Below are 20,904 nucleotides of genomic sequence, written 5' to 3'. Positions count from 1 at the left end.
AATCCAAAAAGATAACAAAAGCATGGAGTGAACAAAGGCAACGATAAAGAAATGCAAAAGGCCTACAAACCAGACAAACAGGGAAGATCACACAGAGAAAAGGACTGAGACGCTGGCAAGACAGACGAACCAGCAAAGAACACAACACGGGAAACACTGAGAATATGTACAAACTGTAGCAGAAAAGACAATCACACACAGGTGGAGCACTTTAGGGCGGGGCAGATGGTCACATCAGACAAAGACCTGGAAGTGTAAAGACACATGAGACAGAGGGAGAGTATGAACATGCAACAGGAAATGCCAAAACAAAACAGGACATAACTAAACCTGAACTAAGAGTGGGAGCTGGATGAGACACTGATGAACAGATGTGTCTTTTCTTGCTTCCTTGATTTTTTTTATTTTATTTTTTGCTCAGCGTATTTTACATAAGGCTACTTTCAACTTATGTGGAATTTCTTTTAAGGTTTATTTTCTTATTTTTTTGTCAGGATTTTTTTCAGTTTGTCTGTTTGAATCGCTTCTTTTTGTGGTCAACTGTGTGTGGATGTGTGTGTTCGTTGTAAATAGCTTTTTTGTTTGTTATATTTGTGTCTGTTGAATTTAGTATTTTTAAAAGACGTGTTAAAACCTAGTTTGTATTATGTTGTTAACAACCACATACTTTCACTGAGGTGTGTTATTTGAACTTGTGAGCCTTCAGTCACCATTAGCGGGGAAACTTGTGCTACATTCTGGGCGGTGAAATTCCCCTAGGTGGCGTTGTTGCCAACACTTTCTGATCTCTAACTGGTCGTCCGCCACAAAAAGCAGTGATGGTTGGCTGGACATAACTTTGTCTGTAGGGACCACTGCTGATTTTGTCTGCGTTAGTATCACCCGTTTTCCATGAGCTGCCACATGGAGGCACAGCAGGAGTCTGGACGATCAAAAAGCACCTGATTGTTGACCAAACTAAAGCGTTTTTAGGTACTACAGCAGGGTAGAATTGTATTCTATTCAATGCATCAAGTGCTTCACATTACTTTGTGACTTACTGCTCACAAATGTAGAGAAAATAAAAGTATAATGAAAAGTGTTGCAGAGGGGGGATCTAAATGTGGGCACAAATCTGTTGGCTGCCTCTTGGTTGTCAGGCTGTGGTGGATAGCGGGGTCATCAGTTCTCTGTCCTCTGGAGTGTTTCACAATGATATGAACAGTTGTGTAGCTTTAAAACATGGTACCTGTGCAAGTCTATCTTATGAAAAGTCTCTCAGAATCATTTATTTTGCTTTTTCACAAGAAATCTTAGGGGAAAAAAATTACTTCATTAATAAACAATGTTTCTGTTTTATGTAGATGAATGAAAGCCAGTATATTTGCAGATATGGCATGATTTAAAGTGTCAGGGAAGGTGGTCTAAATACATACATTTCAATGTTACGGATAGTGCTCTAAAATGGAAATGGCAGAATTTTTTTTTATTCTAGACGACAAAGTAGTATGTCTTAGTTGTACCAAAAGTGCATTAAACAGTGACTACTTAATGAGGGCAGCTGTAGTGCATACTTGAAGCAAAAAGAAAAAGTATGAATTGTTTTCTGGTACACTAAATAGTGTTGTAGTATCACATATGCAATCATTTTTTAAAAAATGTTATATTGTTTATTAATTGACACTGTTTTTGTATAAATTTGTTGTCACTTTGACATGAAAGAATCTTTTTGGGGGTAAATTCTTGACAATTAAAGTAAATTAAATTGGTTAATGCTGAAAAGCAATTAAAGCAGAAAGGGAGGGGAATATGTTTTGTAAACACTGTTAGGACAAGCCATCTTGATGCATTAATAACATCAGTCACAATGCAGGAGCTAAAGTCACTTTTGGACAAGTTGAAAACTGCATATTCCAGCTTAATTGACCCTTTTAAGCCATTTTAACGGTCAAATTAGGCGGGCTGGTTATAATCTAAAGATCAGTGTGGGCAAAATAATGCAGAGACATATTGACAATTGGAAAAAAAACAAATGAAATCTTTATTAGTGTTGGAGGCAGATACAAGCAGCTGTATGTAGTCATGGTATCATTTTTGGCCAATTCAGCTGGAATAATGCAGGTTTTCACTTGCCCAAAAATGACTTGGTTGACTTGATTCTAAATTGTCCGTAGGTGTGAATGTGAGTGTGCTTGGTTGTCTGTCTCTAAGTGTAGCCCTGCAATAGACTGGTGACCTGTCCAGGGTGTCTGCTGCCTTTGCCCTAAATCAGCTGGGATAGACTCCAGCCCCCCTGAGACCCTAGTGTGGATTAGGTGTATAAAGGTAATAGATGGATAAATCTTCTATTACTCTTGTTTTGTTCTATAGTTTTTTTATTGCTTACCTATTTTGACTAGATGTTTTTTTTTTTTTACTCAATTTCAAAAGAGCCAACACAAGAATTCCAATGCGCCTAGACTGTCTGTGCACACATGACAAATAAAAATCTTGAATCTTGAATGCAGTATCCATACAGCTAGGATTTTCTTATTGCATGTTATACACTTAAGTCCAGCAGGGGGCGATGACGCGCCTGCTCACATGTTGGCCTACCGCCAATTCAACCGCACGAAGAAGAAAAAATAAAGAACGCCACGAAGAAGAAGCTCATCACTTCTACATGTGCTCACGCCGTGTGTGCTGATTGAGGACCATCGCAGAGCGGACAGCAAATATTCCTGTAGTCTCCGTCGATTTAACGCCTTACGCCGGTGAACATGAGGCCAGGTACAGTGATGTTACGTGCTGTTGTACTTAGTGTTGGTAGTTTTAGAGGAACGTTAGATTGTGTGCTGCGTCGATGTGTGCTCGGCCTTCACTGGCGTGCAGCTCAACGAGCCTTACAGTAAACCAGTGTTACTTGGAAGAAAAAAAAACATGCCGCCAACTGTGTGGACGCTTTCTCCATTAATACGCGGAAACTAAACTAAATATCCACGTTAAATAAATTCTCTAACCACATTAATACCCGAGCAGCAGTGGCGACACGTCGTGGTCTTCTCGTCGCTCAGCACACGTGTTGGGATTCATTCAGCAACACAATATAGTTAAACGAACACATAACGAATCCTAGAAACTAACTAGGTGTTGTTTTCTTGCACAGCATTATTTTTGATCGTTCCCAACCACTCCAGTATGTTTGCAACTGCTTTTTTGTGTGGTTTGTGTCACGAGGCTAAAGCTGTGCAACTTATGCTAACGCTAGCTCAGACCGGAACCATGTGAGTCTGTATTTACGCGACTCCGTGAGTCAACACGTTTATCACACAGCCACGATTGAATGTTTGACAGATAATAATTATGAATAGAAACTGCATTCTAACTTCATGTAGAACTGTATCGTACTCCATCATAAATAGATCTGAGTGAAAAGGACGAGTAGACTAAAATCGGGCCCTCGTTGGTGAGCTCACTGTGTTTTGTTAGCATGTAGCTAGCTCTAGCATCAGTCAAAATAGGAAAAAAGAGGTTATTGTTGCCGTTACAAGACAAGAGTTGCACACCAAAACCGAACACTCAACTTTTTGGGCGTCATCTTGAGAATTTTAGATTGTTTTTATTGTAGTTAAATGCAAGTGTTGAGCCAAAACGTGTATACCACGACTACACACAGCTGCTTTTATCTGCCTCCAACAGTAGTAAAGATGGGTTTGTAATTGTCTTTATACATCTGCATCTATTTTGTCTGCGCTGTTCTTTACATTATACCCAAACCACTTATCTGTACCTTCTTAAAATCCCTTTAAATGGCCAATTCAACTGAAATAATGCAGTTTTCCACTTGTCCAAACGTGGCTTTATCTCCTACATTGTGACTGATGTTTGTCCTGTTACAGTTCTAACAAAAGCTATTCATCTCCCTTTCTGCTTTCATCGCTTTTCAACATTGGTCAATTGAATTTACCTTGTCAAGAATATTATAAGAAAAGACACCTTCATGTCTAGTGAAACATATTAGTACTAATTGTTAGTTAGTGCTAGAAATCACACAATTTGTGAAGTGAATCTCGAAGACCAGTGAATGTGTCTGAAGTGACCCAATCATAAAGGCATCTGTATCTGGAAGGTCCAGTCACTGGTGAATATTTCTGGCTAAAGCCACACCATGAAGTAGAAAAGAAGAAAAAAAACACTAAGCAACTCAGAAAAGGTTACAATGTGTTGGGAAATGCCAAAGGCCAACCTGATGCAGAGGCCTAAAGAAGTATGAGTTGGGAGAAGATTTGTTTTCCTGCTAAACGATGCCCCAAAGCTACAGAGAAATGGTTTAAAGATCTAAAGACGGCTCTGGAGTGGCCCAGTCAAAGCCCACGCCTTAGTCCAGTTGAGAATTTGGCTGGACTTGAAAATGATAAAACTACTTTTTTGTCCATCTGACGATGCAACCTGACTGAGCTTGAAGAGTTTAGCAAAGAAGAGTCAGGGTAGAATTGTCTCAGTGTGCAAAGCTGCAGACTTGTCCACAGAGGCATGGCGCTTTAGTTGCAGCCAAAGGTGCATCTGTTAAATGCTGACTGTAAGGAGGTAGATACATAAGCAATCACATTTTTTGCTTCATATTTCTAACGTTTCGCAATACTTTGACATCTGTTTTCACAATTATGAGAAAACTTGTGAAAAAAAATCTAAATTGCATTGACCACTATTCAGTGCTGAAAAGCAATAAGGGAGCTGCAGTGAGTGGGAAGTAAACTGTCCATGTATAATCACTGTCCTGTAACATAATTGATTGTCACCATGCACCAGTGCAGCATTACTTGAAATGCACATGTATACATTTACACAATTGTCCTGTTTTGTTCCAGGTTTTAGTCCTCGTGGCGACAGAGGAGGGAGAGGTGGAGGACGAGGAAGAGGAGGATTTGGTGACCGGGGTGGATTTGGAGGACGAGGAGGATTCCGAGGAGGAAGAGGTGGGAGTTGTTATTTGTATTGTCACATAATGTGCATTATCGTAGGTGTTCAAATGTGGCATGAGAACAACTTTTTGAAGGACTTGTGGAACATATTATTCATTATGGAATCTAAATAATGTTTAATGTGCCTTAGATAAAATATTACAAGTATAGTATACCTGTGACAAAAGTGCCTATGTGATATATATCACTCAAGAGTGTGTGTGTCATTCTTTGTTTGCTTTGTACTCTTTTGTGTGCCACAACTCTTTCATACACTTTATGCACTTGTGTGTTAAGTAAAAAAAAAAGGTATGACGTCTGTACATTCTCATCACATTTGCTGTGTTGTGACTTAACGTGACAGGGATATCTTATTTTTGTTAAATATCCGATGCCTCAAACCTGACTTCTTCTGCTCACATCTCTGGAAGGGCCTAAGACCCAAGGAGAGGAGTCAAGGAACATGCAATTAGTGAAATGAACTAAGGGGCAGCTTGATTGAAATGTGTCTGTTTTTGTTGTTTAGGTGGATTCAGATCCCCAGACGGTGGCGGATTTCGTGGTAGAGGAGGTGGTGGCAGAGGCACCCCGAGAGGAAGAGGAGGCCGAGGTGGCGGCAGAGGAGGCTTTGGAGGAGGGAAGAAGGTCTTAATTGAGCCACACAGACATGAAGGTTTCAATGATTCCTTTCTTGGATTTATACTTGGAAATGTTGTAGAAAGCCCAAAGGAAGCGCTGCAAGAGTTGTTGCATTCTTTCAACATTTCTAGCTGTATGTGTTTGAGCTTTTTTTGTCTGTAGGACCCTGACTTATGGTGTGTGTCTGTCTTGTCTGTCTGTCAGGAGTGTTCATCTGCAGAGGTAAAGAAGATGCCCTGGTCACTAAGAACATGGTGGTGGGAGAGTCTGTGTACGGAGAGAAAAGGATCAGTGTGGAGGTGAGTGACGATCAACGATACAGTGACTAGACATCGGAGGCTGAGGCCCAAATCATTCATTGTCGTACCAAATTTAGATTTATAGCAATTTGACAAACGGTACAAAAAACACAATATATACAGTGGTCAGTTTTTTTTATGTACATTTTTTTGTCTTATGGGTCATTCAAGCCAAGGTGATAAAAACTAATGTATCAATCGATATCCTTATTGATAAAGGAAAATATTTACAAGTGTTTAGCACAGACACCAGTTCAGCTTTGTGACAACCTCTGCTGCTGGGTTCAAGGCTCAACAAATTTCCTGTAATTAAGAATAAAAGTACAACATTCCCTGTTGAGTAAACTTTATAAAAGCACCTCATGGTCTCTGGTGTTGTAGCCAGACTTTGTCAATTTAAAATGTTTGTTGCTTGTTAGGAAGGAGAGACGAAGATTGAGTACAGAGCCTGGAATCCATTCCGCTCCAAGCTGGCAGCAGCCATCTTAGGAGGAGTCGACCAAATCCACATCAAGCCAGGCACTAAGGTCATGTACCTGGGAGCTGCCTCTGGTACCACAGTATCCCACGTTTCTGACATTGTTGGACCAGTAAGTACTGCACACTCTACTATCTGCTACCCGGTATATAAGAGATTAAGAAATTTGCGATGCGCTACAGAAATCTGTTGTGGATAAATACAACTACTTTTTATTAGTTTCTTCAAAAGGTCTGAGGAAGTGACATCATAGGACATATTAACAGTTAAGATTTTATGAGCATAAATGAATTATTCACAGTTTTACACTTGGAAAAATCAGTTGAACACAATCAAACCAAAGTAAAGTAAAAGGTCCAATTTGAACCAAGATGTAACATTGAGTTCAGCCTGACATGAATTTTTGGATGTTTTCATGACTAGTATAATAAACCTGTAGAATCAGTTTTAAGTGAAGCTTTCTACATTACAATAACTTAACTTGCATGTCTTGTGTTTCAGGAAGGGCTAGTCTACGCTGTGGAGTTTTCCCATCGATCAGGTCGTGACCTTCTCAACGTGGCAAAGAAGCGCACCAACATTATTCCAATCATTGAAGATGCTCGGCACCCGCACAAATACCGAATGCTGGTTGGTAGGTAGTCCTCGACCGCAGCACAACAGAACACTGTTTTTAGAGTTTTCGTAGTTCCAGTATCGGTCTGTTCTGACAGCACGTAAACCAGGCATCACCAAGTGGCGGACCTCAGTCCGGATCCGGACCGAGTGATGGTTCTGTCCGGACCCGTGACCAATCTCTGATAAATTCACCAGAATATATTTTCATGGAGCATTTTTTCCAATAGTCGCGGCTGTGCACAGCGGGCACTGCTACTCCAGTTTATACGGCAGTAGCTCCATGCAGTCGAGCCAATCAAATCGTTTGGTTACCCTGCACGGCAAGCGCATCGCCACAGCTCGCTGCCGCTGCCACTTAGCGCTTGCCTAATGCCTATACAGCAGAGCAGAGAGGAAGAGACAGTGATGACAGCATGGTTGGCTCCAAAAGAAGGAAGCTTGATGAGGAAAACCGCTGCTTTGAAGATGAGTGGACGGAGAAATTTATGTTCATTCTTCCATCAGTCAGTTCACAGCCAGTGGCTTCATCTGCTCTGAAACCATGGCATGAACTAAAAGTAGCAACGTGAAGCGCCACTACGAAACAAAGCACAGCTCTTTTGAGCAAAGTTGTCCCCTGAAGTCCGAGCTGAGGGCAGAATAACCGAGTGCAAGCCCTGTATGACAGATCTACCTGACGTATCACGCACATTTACAGCCCAGCAACGTAAAAACAAAACCTTTTAGTTATTGTTTTCTGAGGATGTTGACTTTCTTACTTGAAAGTGGAGGCCTTTGGTTCTTTAGACTGGGACCTCTTTCATTTAAGAGATAAAAGGGTGATTCGGCTCTGTTTCGCTTTTGAAAATGTATTTTATTGTTTTTTGGTTGTTTTTTTTTTTCCCCTCTAATCTGGCTTTAAGACACAAACTGGACTTCGGTTCGGACCTTTTACTTGGAGGAAATGTTAATTACTGGACCTCAGTGACTTTTAATTGAACACCCCTGACGTAAACCATATTTAAGCCAGGGTCAGTGTCATGACAGTTTATACCAGCAACACTGACTTTAAGCTTTTTGAAGCCGGACAATTTCTTACATATAGCACCTATAAAAAAGTATGCACCTCCCTTTGAAGTTTTCTCTTTGCTTTTTAACATTGAATTTTTTAATTAAAATGGATCTGCCTATTATTACAGAAAATGACAATGGACACTGCACATAAGCATCATGCGGTCATAAGGCTGTCAGTATCTGCATTTGAGAAGTGACACTGGATAACCTTCAATGTAAATGTGTTAACAGAACCTGTGTATGGTCTCTCTCTTTAGGCATGGTGGATGTGATTTTTGCTGACGTTGCCCAGCCTGACCAGACAAGGATTGTTGCTTTAAACGCTCATAACTTCCTGAAGAATGGCGGACACTTTGTTATTTCTATAAAGGTACGTTGATGACTGCCTCAACAGTAACTCTTTAAACTGAAGGCTGGTTTTTGAGACTGAAACTTGATTTTTAAAACTATCTCTGGACATCCAACTAGTTTACCAACACAATAACTACACAAACACCATGCGACTAAGTTACCTTATTGGCCAGCTAATTATGTGACAGTAGAATCCAGAGAGAATCATAAGATGCGGTTTCAGTCTTGAGACTGACAGGGATAGTTTGGACTTATGAAAGAACTGGACAGAGGTCACTGTGACCTCCATCCTGTTCCTGTGAAAGCGATATATTAGGAACACTTGGAGGGAATTTCATTACTTTTGGCACACCATCCACTTTGACTCAAGGATCACTGTTGGGCTAAATATGCTTATTGTGAGAAAATGTTACACAAATGTATAGTAGGATTAACTGATGTCCTCACATTCTGTATCCAAGTTAAAGGTCAGCTTCACTGTGACATTATAATGTTCTGTGAAGACAATTTTCTGGCCATTTTTCAATGCCATAACTGAAGAACAGAAACATATTTTACATTTAGTCAGATGCTGAATTAGTGACAATAATCTTGGGTGCCCACCATTAAACTGCATTGGTGTTCTGTGCTGCCAGGTTGAAGCTGTGTTAGTTATCCATATTTTAGAATGTGTTTACTTGAGCAACGTCCATATGTGAAGCGTTTTCTAATGCCCTGGTGACAACTTTGTGTTCTATCTGAATGAGCTTCACTGGCCAAGCATGTAAAAGTAGTTTGATTTTGTTTTTTTGTTTCTCACAACGGACTTAACTTTCAAAACTCCCTGCAACAATCAGCCACAGCTTTAAAGCCACTTGTCCAGTCTTGTGTTGGTCTCCCTTGTGCCCTGAGTTCTGTAAGTTGCAAGGTTGTGCCTCAATGTATGGCCAGCTCATTCTGCAGGTGTTCTGTCGGACTGAGTCAAGTCAACACCTTAAACTCTGTCATGCCTCTCAAACCATTCCTAAACAATTTTTGCAATGTGATAGGGCACATTATACTGCTTAGAGAGGCCACTGAGATCAGGGAATACCATTGCCATGAAGGTTTGTACATGGTCTGCAACAGTTTGTAGCTAGGCAGTACATGTCAAAGTGATATAAATGCCAGGATATTCAGCAGTACATTGCCTATTACACTGTCTCCATCAGCTTGCTGTCTTCCCATAGTGCATTCTGCCATCTCTTTCCCATGGAAACGACCCACATATGCCCAGTCATCCACATTAGAGTTGTTCCTGCATAGAGGAATTACTGTTTTCTTATAAACGTATGGTGGTACACTTTGAGCTCATCTAGCTGTTTAGGGAATTATGAACATTTTTGTTCAAATAAAAAAAAAAAAGAAAAATAGTTTTCCTGCTGAGTCCCAATCTGATACCATTTCCCTACACAGGCAGTATCTCATATGTAGAGTAGAGGGTAGAGTGTACTGTTGTTCCACCATCTCGCATACTGCATAAACCTGTGTTCTCTACATGCATGTCAGAACATACATTGTATATTGACTGTAGTACCTGCTTGGGCCACCAGGTGGGGCCTCTTACTGTTGACTACTGTAGTGGCTCAAGGAGGCGGTCCCTCAGATGAGTTCAGCGCTATGTTGGCATGCAGAGAGCGTTGTGGAAGTTGAGCTTGCGATGGGCACCATGACAGACTCCTACGATGCTTAATGTCCCCCAGCAGAGCTGAACTGTATCAGGCAGCTTGTTACCACAATGTGTGCTCACCCTTTCTGACACCTGCAGAGAAAATGTAACCAAAGAACGCAAATCAACTTAAGAATGCCCTAAACCCAGTCCAGCACTAGCTTGAGACATCCCTAAAAAGCATAGATTTTGTCAATGCTGGCTATGATAGACCAGGTTTTCAACAATTTGTGGTAAAGTAGCTCTTCTGTGCGGTCAGAACATACAAGCCAGCCTTCACTCCCCAAGCATGCATCTATGACCCTGGCACTGTTTCACCAGTTGTCTTTGACCAGTTTTGGCAGGTGCTAGCCACTGCATACCAAGAACACCACACAAGACCAGCTGTTTTGGAAATGCTCTGAGCTAGTTATCTGACAAACTTTTTATTTTTGTTATAGTGGTTTATAGCCTTACATGGCCTATTTTTACCACCTTCAAACGTGGAGCTTTAAGAACTGTCTACTGACTGACTAATATTGCACCCCTTGAAAGGTGCCATTGTCACAAGGTAATCAGTGTTATTTGCGTCACATGTCAGTGGTTTTAATATTGTGGCTGCTTGGTGTATGTTGAGTCTGGACGGCATGTGTAAAGTGTCACTCCCTGTTTGTTGGAAGCATTCAACCACAAGGTCGTACTTCCAGTTTTGATCATTTGATGTTTGTTCTTGATAAGTTTGTCAATGGTCTGAACTGTTTTTTTTTTTTTTTTCTTTTCTTCCTTTAGGCTAACTGTATAGACTCGACAGCAGCTCCAGAGGCAGTGTTTGCCTCAGAAGTAAAGAAGATGAGTGTTGAAAACATGAAACCACAAGAACAACTCACACTGGAGCCTTATGAAAGAGACCATGCTGTGGTGGTGGGCATCTACAGGTAAACTAACACTAGCCTGCTCTCCCTGACCAGCTTAGATATGGTGCTTCCCAACAGGACTCTTTTATTGATAATAGAATTGTGCATGATTCTAAATTAATTTTAATCTAAAGTATGTAGAAATATGAAGTTTTATTATTCTATAAATCTGTCACATGACACATTATTACGGGTGCAGCTTCGACTAAACAGATCATCTGTGTTAAACACCAGCAGTAACGTTTAGTTGCTCATTCAGTTGCCCTCCTGTCTGATTGAAGGTTAAAGTTAGGCTAAGCTGCAATAAGATTTTTTAGTTATAATACAGCGCTCTGTTCTGTCTAAACTGATGTAATGAAGATATATACACGCCAAAGAGTCATCTTTGTTCTCAGCTAGTGTACCTACATTTGGAGCAAATTGCCCAGGTAGTTCTAAGAGTGACGCACGTTGTACATTGCTGATAAGTTTTTATTCGTGTGTCTAGAATTTTAGCAACGCTGTACTCAAACATACTACAAATCCTGTCCACAAAAACTCAAATCTTTAAAGTAATCAAATGGAGAGGAAAGCTTTAAGCTGGTGCTCAAAGACAGTGAACCCTTCCACACAGCACAGGTGGCAGAAGCAACCAAACGTTGCTTCAAACTGTTGCCCAGTTCACCTCACTTAGCCGACCTAATTTGTCGAATTTCTAAAGTCCCATTTGTGTGGTCGCCATTTTCATTCTGGTGCGGTCATCAATGCCGTTGAGTAGCTGAAATCTCAAGATGTGACCACCTTCTACGTAGCGATAGTGAAGCTTGAACGTTGGTGGACAAATTGCATTAAATTAAAGTAAATGGGTTGAAAAATAATGCACCAACAACCTTCCTCCAGTGTCATGTTGTGGTGTGGCCAGGAACTTTTTGAGGTGCTCTTGTGCATCTTTTATCCTCACTGTGTGACCAGGGCATTAATATATTATAACTGCACAGAAAACTACTAAATAGTCAGCAAACAAGGAATTAATCCAGAGTTCCAGTTTAACACCTTGTCATTCAGTAACTGTCGGCCGTCACATGTTGTCGTTCTCTCTAGAAACCTGAATTATGAAAATTATGTAAAAACGAGAAGCAAAGTGTCGCCCACTCATCACTATGGTCATTAAAGCGTTGTGTGTGTGTATATATTTATATGTGCACGTATATACATGTGTATACTATATATGTATGTGTGTATATGTAGGTATACATAGAAGTGGCTGTGTATGGACATATAGAGAGCAAAGAGAGCCCTGACCAAGCCTGAAATACTTCAGTTTGTGTGAAGAGTCTAGAATCTGTACAGTTGTCACTTTGAGCAATGTCTGATGAAAAATATTTTAACATTTTCCACCATATTCTAATTATGTGAGATGCACCTGTGCATTCAGACCCTCCCACACGCTGCCGTCAGCTTTGCATATATAGTGCCTGAACCTTTTCTTTTTTGTATTGATTGTTTAACCTATTTCTTTTTTTCTTTCCTCAGACCTCCACCTAAACAGAAGAAGTAAGGTGTGGAAGAGAGCTCAGGCAAACAATTACCATTTTCAACCACCATCTACCTTTGGCACTGTCTGTGTTGTGTGTTGCTCTCCTTTCACCTCCTCCTGCCTGTTATATTTCCTCCACAGTGGAAATGGATGACTACCAATTAGGCTAAAATTTAGCTGAGGTTCCATTCTTTGAGTCATTTTAATAGTTGACTGCATCAATCATCCAACTTCTGGACGGTCCTTCTATTAGTGGGTCTGTTTCTGCTATAGATTGCCATCCGAGTTGGTGGCCCCACTGGAGCAAATCATGTTAGTAGTTTGTAATATGCAAAGACATTTCTTTACAAACCACCTGTATTTCATGTTTGTTATGCAGATATGTGATACATATATACAGATGATCAGACTACAAAGAAAGTGGTCAGATGTTAACTGTACAAGTGATCATGAAATGTTTGAATTTCACTTCATATGCCCAAATGTTATAAAGCATTTGTCTGAAACTTTTCTCCATAAGGTTCTCCCAGTTATGCAGGTTTGAATAACTGCTACATTGTTTGAGTTTGGCTCCAGTGAGGTTTCTTGTGTTGTCAGTATTTTATTTTGTTTTATTGCTTCTCTGTGCTCCTGATAATTTTCTTCCTTTTATTACTCTAATGAAGTTGTTCTGGTCCCGGTGTTGCCTTTATCTGGGTACTTGTGATACACATAGTACAACCCCTATTGGTAGGGATATCCTTAATCCTGCGACAAATAGACCTGTTGGTATTGTTCATGTATGTTAACTGGCAGAACTTACATACAGTAAAATATTCATTTTTTATTATGTTTGATACTAGTATAACTTTGTCAGATGAGTGTATGACAAGAATGATTGTAGACAGTTGACTACAATTTATGCTTGAACCAGTTCAAATGTATTTTTTGACATAACTGGGAACTTTGCTTTAATAAAAGTATTGTTTTTGATTGGTTATAATTTAATTGTATTGTCTAGCTATGAAGATGATGTAGAAATGTACTTTCACATCCCAACCAAACTCTTTGGAACACGTCTGTATTTTATTCTGTTTACTTGCACTGTAGGAGTAGACACATGGACTGATGAGCAGTTGTGGGTGTTGGTGCTGCAGTGGTCCATGGTTCCTCTGGACCAGCACCTCAACAGAGCTTCATCTCCATCTGAGTGCATGGCCAAATGTTGTCACTACTAAAACCGAGATTTATATATCTAGTTCATGACAGCAACACTATTGACGGGATGTGATTTATGCGACTAACCGAATGCCATTGATGTTATTTGTTAAACGGACCTATATGCAGAGAAATCTAACAGGTTCTCTACATTAACTCGTGACAACTTGCGCCAAACTAAGCTGCTTTTTTCTTTTCTTTATTCTTTTTGTCGAAGCCAGCACACAAATTATTCGGAACCGGGTTTCGTTTAGACTTTCGTTGCATTTAAAATTTTTACGCAACCACGTCTTCATTTAAAATTTTTGGAAGTTTGTGAAGCCATACACGGTGGATTTGTTTTGGCAGCCATTTTGTGGGAAATTTTTCTGGAACGCGCTGGGCCGTACTTGCCTGGTGTCGGGAGTGCGCTCTCAATGCAGCCCCTCTCCTTTGACCGATATTAACATCACAGAGGGGCTGGCCATCATAGAGCTAGCTGTAGCTGTACCTGCTAAAATACATAGATTTTTCATCGCGTCTGCAGGTTCTGGCCATAGGCTGGCCGTTGACGCCAAGCAACCTGCAGTTAGCGGATTGTCTTCCTTCAAATTCCAATGGCAGTGTTTTATTAGACAGCTAGCATGCTAGCGACTAGCTAGCTAGCTAGCTCGTTCATGTTAGCTTATTGCCTTTAAATCCATTTAAAAGCGGAAAGGATCGCTTATCCAACTTTCTCACGCCGTAGCTGTAAGGTGATCTCTGAGAACAAATAGTGATCAAGTAAATTAGGTTCGCCGAATTGAAAGAAGAGTAAGTTCAAGGTGGTTGAGGCGGCGGGCTGCCCACCTCCCCTTAGGCAGGGCTAGCTGTGCTGCGCCGGCAATCAGTCCTCATCGACAACCCGCTCCCCGAACACCGGAGAATACAGAATACCGCAATTTTACTGGAAACTAATATCACCGGATTTTATTGGCCAATAACTCTATATTAAATTAACTGGATTTCTGCTGTGGAAGAGGAACGACTGATCCGGGGGAGGAGGCTCGGTTCGTGTGGACGAAGGGAGATAGTGGTTCCGAACATGGCTGCGACGCGGAACTTGGTTCGACACACCGCCTGAGGTAAGAAATAGCCGGTCTGCGTTTGTGTGTTATTCAGGGAGAGTTGGTGGTTGTGTGCAATACGTGTTAGAGGCTTGACAGCTGAGCAGGGTTAACAGTGCTGGGTAGAAAATGTTACCTATTCCCCACGCTTTTCAGCCCAGCTACCCGGCCTCGTGTCACCATTCCTCTGCCGCTACTGGTCAGATGGCTAATAGGGAAGGAGGCAGACTTCGATAAAATAGGCGGGTTGGACAATGAATTATTTTTTTTCACCATTAAGGCTCTCCCGGCCTATCTCGGTATCTGAGACGTAAATTATGAGGATGGACTCATCCCGTTTTAGTCCTGTGCACCGTCGTCTAAGTGTAGCATTACTAACCCCATGCCCTTCTACTTTACCTTGTCACTGAGTCGTTTCTGACGGCTAACGGTGCTGCTAGTTGACCGAGGCTCGGGCTGCTCATAAATGAGCTAATGCTGGTTTTCATCAATGTGTGCTTATCTAAGCAAGTTTAAGTAGGAGTGGTATTGCGACCTGCCTTAAGTTAACGCACAGCACCCAATTGAAAGGGAAGGATGCCGCCGGAGATGGATGTATGTGCTGTTACATGATGGAGACGTGTTGATATCCTCCTGCATACGTGTGGTGTGCCATGCAGATTGCGACGGCTTTAGCTGTCATAGCAGCCAGCCAGTAGCCCCGGACTGCTCTCAGTGGACATGCAGCATTTTATTTGTTATGGCAGCTAGCAGTAGCTGCTAGCTCCGCTACCGCATCACCCCAGCCCTTACCATGCCCTGGAGTAGAGCGACACAGGCCCCCAGTTGCTTGGAGATGGCTGTTCCTAGTCAAGGAATGGGACGACGAAGGTGCAGTGGTGATTCATATCTGGGAGAATTGTGACTGAACATCTTTACGTGTATGGGTTTTATGGCCGTCACTTAACAGAAGATGTGGTCTGAAGCGGTTGACTGTTAAAATTAAGGTTTGTCACAGATGCTGCTCCCCCTCCAGACACGCTCCCCACCCATCTACTCCCCCCGCCTTGCTCAAGTTAAGGCTCACTGTTGTCTTGTAGCAAACTTGCGGCTTTAAGTGAACGATTGCTGATTTATTTCAATGTTTTCATTCATTATTTCTCAAATCACATCAGCTTCTCTCTTCAAGAACAGTGAGGATGTGCTTCCTGACTATGTGTGATTCAAGGGGAATCTGTAATCTGGGGAGTTGCAGTTCCAGCGAGCTGCTCAGGTCTTCAGTGATGTTTAATGTGTTCGCTTTTATTCTGTGAAAGGACTGAGAAAGGTCTAAATCACAATTAGTCAATATCTGATTGGTTGGTAATTGGGGATTATAGTGTGTTCCGTAGTGGTCCCTTTACAGTTGTCCATTGATTCTCAGTGTATAAATTCTAAATATAGCTATTACAGTATCTAGACTTAAATTTATGTAAAATGATCTTATTCCTTTTCATGTTAAAAGGTGCTGTGGTACTGATATTGATTAGCACTGTATTGTGATAGTGTAGCATAGGACTTGCTGTAAATCATGACATTATGCATCACCAAGCTCAAACAATGGTAATTATTATAGAGTAAAATGTTATCAGTTAGATGGCAGACTGGGCAGTGGCACAGTAGCAGTGGAGCATTTAAGAGTGGCTTTTGTCAGTGCTACAACTTCAGTGTTCTCACTCACTCAAAGGCAACACCTTGTCTCACTCGTGCAACATTAAGTACATTTTTTGATTACTTTGTCCACTGGAGTGGTTTTGTAGTCTGTGTCTTTTGGCCACAAACAGCCAGTAGACTTGTTTCCCTACTAACAGCACAGCTGTGACAACAAGTCCAGAGTCTTTGAGTGATAGCTGAGGCACATCAGCTTTACAACCCCGGAGACAGTGATGGACTGATTCCAGAATGTATCAGGAATTTTCTCTTCTACTTATTCTTGTGGCCTTGTTCCTCTTTGCCTCGTGTCTTTACATACATGGAATAAAAGCTTTGTTGCTCAAGATGAAACTTTATAATTTTGAGTGGAATGAGTTTTTGCTTCAGCTGCTGGTACCGAGTGTGTGACTGTGTCTAGTAGGAACCGAGCTCTCTGTGCATCATCCAGCAAAATGGAGCTGAAACAGGTACTCCTCAGCTCGAGGACAGCACATTTTCCAAGTACAAAAAAAGAGGCTGGAGTAGTGTTCAGTTCACATTGCACTTTTATTTTGCAAATGGACTAATGTTTCAACACGAGTAGAAGAAGAAGTACGCAAACACATAAGGCAGACAGATTTATTCTACCTGAGCCAGCTTTACTATTATCAGTAATTAATTGGTTGAAAAGAGTTTGACATCTTTTGAAAAAATCCTATTGATAAATCCAAAGGTGGGAGTTAGTGTCTAAGTGTCACATCCCTAACACCATGACAGAAACACAGGAACGTAGACCTGAAGTTACACAGGTTCAAGTACAACAAATATCAAAACAAACATTTGTCAAAGGTGACAACCAAGAAGAAATGTGGCAAATCAAGCAAATCATCTATGTCAGGGCTAACGTCATGTCAGAGACAACAAACTTCTCTGAGATTTACAAGGATAAAGGGACTATAAATACCTGTTCAGTTTGACAACTTCAGAGGAAACATGACAAATTCAGTTCTTCATTTATGCCAAAGGGCTTCACTGTGTTTCAAGTGTGCAACCAATACGCTTCTCTGCAAAGCACTGAGTTTATGTCATCACCACCTGTAGGAGAAGGGAGTTTCTATTCCCCAGAGCTTAAGTGATGCTGCAGTTAGCCTGTGCATCAAATCAAGTTTTATTTTATTTCATTTTTTTTCTGACACCCAGGTCCAGTGAGTTACAGTAGTCTAGCCATGAGGAGAGGAATACAGTGATTACAGCTGTCATGTCTTTCCGACATAGGATGGAATTCCATTTAGCAATTTTTCTTAGTCGAAGAAAAGCCCATCTTTACCAAAATGGCCGCACATGTGACCTTTTCTTGAGAGTGTGCGAGTTAAAATATCTCGTGGTTGCATTTGTGTGAGTGCGTGATGATCATTAAGACTCGCTCTAACTGGCGCAGGTAACTACTGCGTTAGCCATAATGGTGGAAAGTAGTACTTTAGTTTCCCGTGGCCCTGGTAGTTTGTCCATGCCGTAAAACAAGTTATTTAGCGGTTCTGTGCTCCAAAGGCAAAGCGATGTGTAGCTGATAATTATAAAAACAAAATGAGAAAAGGGGAGGCGGCTGGTGGAGGTGGACAGATCTGACTCAGGCACACCTGATGATCAGAGTTCAGGTGCAGGTAGGAAGATACCGACTGAACCGGTGAAGGAAAAAAAATGCAATACATTCATTTACAACGGCTTCCACAGTAGTATGGCTGCAAAATTAAATGAATACTAATCATGATCATGGTTTTAGTTTTTCATTATTACATAAACATGATCGATTGTAGTATTTACATTTAAATATGCGCTCCACTCAAAAAAAAAAGGTGAAATGTGGATAAGATTGAAAAAAATCTGTCTCACCTTGGACAAATCTGATGTGAGACTGCCCAGTTTTTACTCTTTTCAAAGTAATTTTGCTCACACACCTGTCTGAGAGCACTGCAGCCACCTAGCAGCATCTACCGCAGCCTGCAATGTGAGGTGTTTAGGGAACCTCGGTAAATGTAGTGTCTATGGATTAGCAGATGTTCAGCAAGTGATGTGTTTTGCCTGTGCCTCAAAAAAAGAAAAAGTTAGTTTGGAGCCCTTCCTATGGTTCTCCACATGTCATTAATTTTGACTGAGAAAACCCTGTCAGCTTTTGTGCAGTGACCAGGAGGCCTGCCTGGTCCTTCAGAGGTTTGAAACAAATGTGATCAACTGGTTTTTCTAATATCTAATTATTCTAGTAATTCTGTGCGGAATGTTTGGCAACAGCGTAAGCTATGTTTTGTGTATGTATTCCTGTCTTACGTTCAGATATGCACATTTTTGAATTTGTCCAGCGTGCACCAGACCACGGGGACATTTTAAAATATAGACAACATGTGTGTTCTCCACTTCAAATCTGATCAAGACACACTGCTGTTAAAACATTGGTGTGTTTGCAGTGTGTTCCAGCCCTCTGTGTAACTGTATATGTTTGGCTTTTGATTAATGATTGATTGAATGTTTTTTTATATGTTTGTTTTTTCAAGGGCTGATATCAATTATTGATACTCAAGAAAAGGCAAACAATCAATGTTTGGAATCAATGTATATTAAATATTATTAACAGTTAGTGATAGTAGGGAACCTGACATTAGTAACTATTACTTCATTAATAATAATTACTGTTACTGAATTTGTACATATATACATTAAATGTTATATATAATAGCGTGTGATAGAAGGAAAGCTGTCATTTATAACTGGGTTACTTCATTAATATGAGTTATAGCTGAATAAGTACAATAGAAACAGGAGTGAAGATGTCAGTGTCATGTGATGTTAGGATGCTTTCCTCTATTTAGTGTGAGATCAATTGATCGAGATCGATCAGTTTGTCTTCTCTATTCCTGCAGTTAGGTCTTCTGTTTTTTTCTTTCACTGTACTCACATTTATTGCCCTCCAAGGCCAATATCTTAAAGCTTTATTTCTTATGTTATAATTCACAGAGCTGCTCCACTCTGCTATCGTCTGTCCCTCTGTGTAAACAATAACTTTCAGTGATTGGCTATTACTTGTAATGTGTAGCCAATCAGAGAGTGCTGTGGGCGGGACTTTGCTTGAGAATGGCTACAGGGAGAGGTAGTGCCCGCTGCATCAGAGCCAAAGTGATGCATTCAGTTTGTTTAGCAATAAAGAATCAGTCAATGAAAGTACCAATATTTCAAAAAATCCATTTAAGAATTTTTCTTTCTGTACAATAAATGACAGCATTCCCAACATGTCATCTGTAAACTGGAGGGTGTGGCTAAAAAATACATTCCATGGAAATTATTTAGTTTTTAAGAATATTTGTACAAGCAAACACTCATCCTTTTTGAAACTGTGCATCACAAGGAAAATGAACCTTTTCAGTTATTATCATTATTTAACAAAAATGTTTACAGATACACTCTAGTATTCTCATGTGGAAAAATGAAGCACACACTTGTCCACAGAGGTTAGTATTTCCCCCTTAAGCAGAAATCTCTTCTTGTCAGTGTTTTACATAATTGTCCATGAGTCTCTGACATCAGTGCTGACATTTCTGACTGTTCTTCCATGCAAAATTCCTGTAGTTGCAAGATGTTTGAGGATTTTCTTGCATGTACTGACTCTTTCAAATCCACCCACAACATTTCAATGGGATTGAAATCTGGATCTTTGACTAGACAATTTCTTAACCCTCCATCTCTTCTTTTTGAGCCAGTCTTTGGTGGATTTGCTTGTGTGCTTAGCATCATTATCCTTTTGAAAGATCCATCTCCAGTTCAACTTCAAGTTTTGGACAGATGGCCTCACATCACTTTTAGCGCTCTTTGATATGATTTAGAATCTATAGTTGAATCGTTGGCTGCAAGCTGCCCAGTCCCTGAGGCAGCCCTAAACCACAACATGTCCACCACCATGTTTCACAGCTGGTATGAGATTCTTCTTCTTTGGTCTGTGCCAAACATGTATGGCCAGACAACTGCATCTTTGATTCGTTTGTCCAGAGCACAATATTGTGAAATCTCTACTATTTGCCCACATGTTCATTTGCCAATTCTAGTAGGAATTCAAGTGTACCTCATTTTTTCTAGTGTCACTTAGTTCTTGCTTTTAAAGGCATTTTCCTACCGTACCTCCAGGGCTTCAGACTGCGACCAAAATTGTCGCACATGCAACCTGTTATTGTGAGTTAAAATCTCAAATGGTCGCATTGGTGCTAGTACGTGATGATCATCAGGATGTTTTGGTGCCCCTCCAGCCTGCACGGGTAACTGCTGCACTCACCATTGTGGCTGAATGTAGTTTTTTTCTTTCAGATTTACTATTACCATGTTCCAATGATGAAGCAATCTATAGCTCATAAAAAGGAGGAGGCTGCTGGAGACGGAGTTGTCCCGACTCACACCTCATGATCTTAGTTCAGGTGCAGGCAGGGAGAACAGAAACCAAAAGTAGTCCACTACTTTCAATAATGATGGCTAACACAGTGCT

The 20,904-nt window shown here is 40.8% G+C and overlaps 2 protein-coding genes across 2 annotated transcripts in view; both read left to right on the top strand.

Annotated features, from left to right (window-relative positions):
- Window positions 1-2,641: 2,641 nt before the first annotated feature.
- Window positions 2,642-13,435, top strand: fbl (fibrillarin). Its single transcript, XM_008298735.1, has 9 exons — window positions 2,642-2,748; window positions 4,827-4,934; window positions 5,446-5,592; window positions 5,763-5,857; window positions 6,277-6,447; window positions 6,837-6,969; window positions 8,264-8,376; window positions 10,813-10,958; window positions 12,450-13,435. The coding sequence occupies exons 1-9, from the start codon at window positions 2,739-2,741 to the stop codon at window positions 12,472-12,474; spliced, it is 948 nt and encodes a 315-aa protein (XP_008296957.1). The 5' UTR covers window positions 2,642-2,738; the 3' UTR covers window positions 12,475-13,435.
- Window positions 13,436-14,073: 638 nt separating this feature from the next.
- Window positions 14,074-20,904, top strand: part of dyrk1b (dual-specificity tyrosine-(Y)-phosphorylation regulated kinase 1B) — a 62,375-nt gene continuing 55,544 nt past the window's right edge. The window contains exon 1 of the mRNA XM_008298734.1: window positions 14,074-14,753. The gene's annotated coding sequence lies outside the window, so the exon portion shown is untranslated. The remainder of the gene's footprint in view (window positions 14,754-20,904) is intronic.

Source organism: Stegastes partitus, unplaced genomic scaffold (genome assembly GCF_000690725.1).
Source record: "Stegastes partitus isolate 25-593 unplaced genomic scaffold, Stegastes_partitus-1.0.2 Scaffold1346, whole genome shotgun sequence".
NCBI lineage: Eukaryota > Metazoa > Chordata > Actinopteri > Pomacentridae > Stegastes > Stegastes partitus.
The sequence above is the reverse complement of the archived record's forward strand: the minus strand, read 5'-3'. Positions and strand labels throughout refer to the sequence as shown.

What these genes read in the sequence shown, in the direction of transcription:
- fbl (XM_008298735.1), top strand. An exon ending in TGAGCCACACAGACATGAAG is followed by an intron (nt 5,593 to 5,762) that starts GTTTCAATGATT and finishes TCTGTCTGTCAG; the next exon opens with GAGTGTTCATCTGCAGAGGT. An exon ending in GTGGTGGTGGGCATCTACAG is followed by an intron (nt 10,959 to 12,449) that starts GTAAACTAACAC and finishes TTCTTTCCTCAG; the next exon opens with ACCTCCACCTAAACAGAAGA.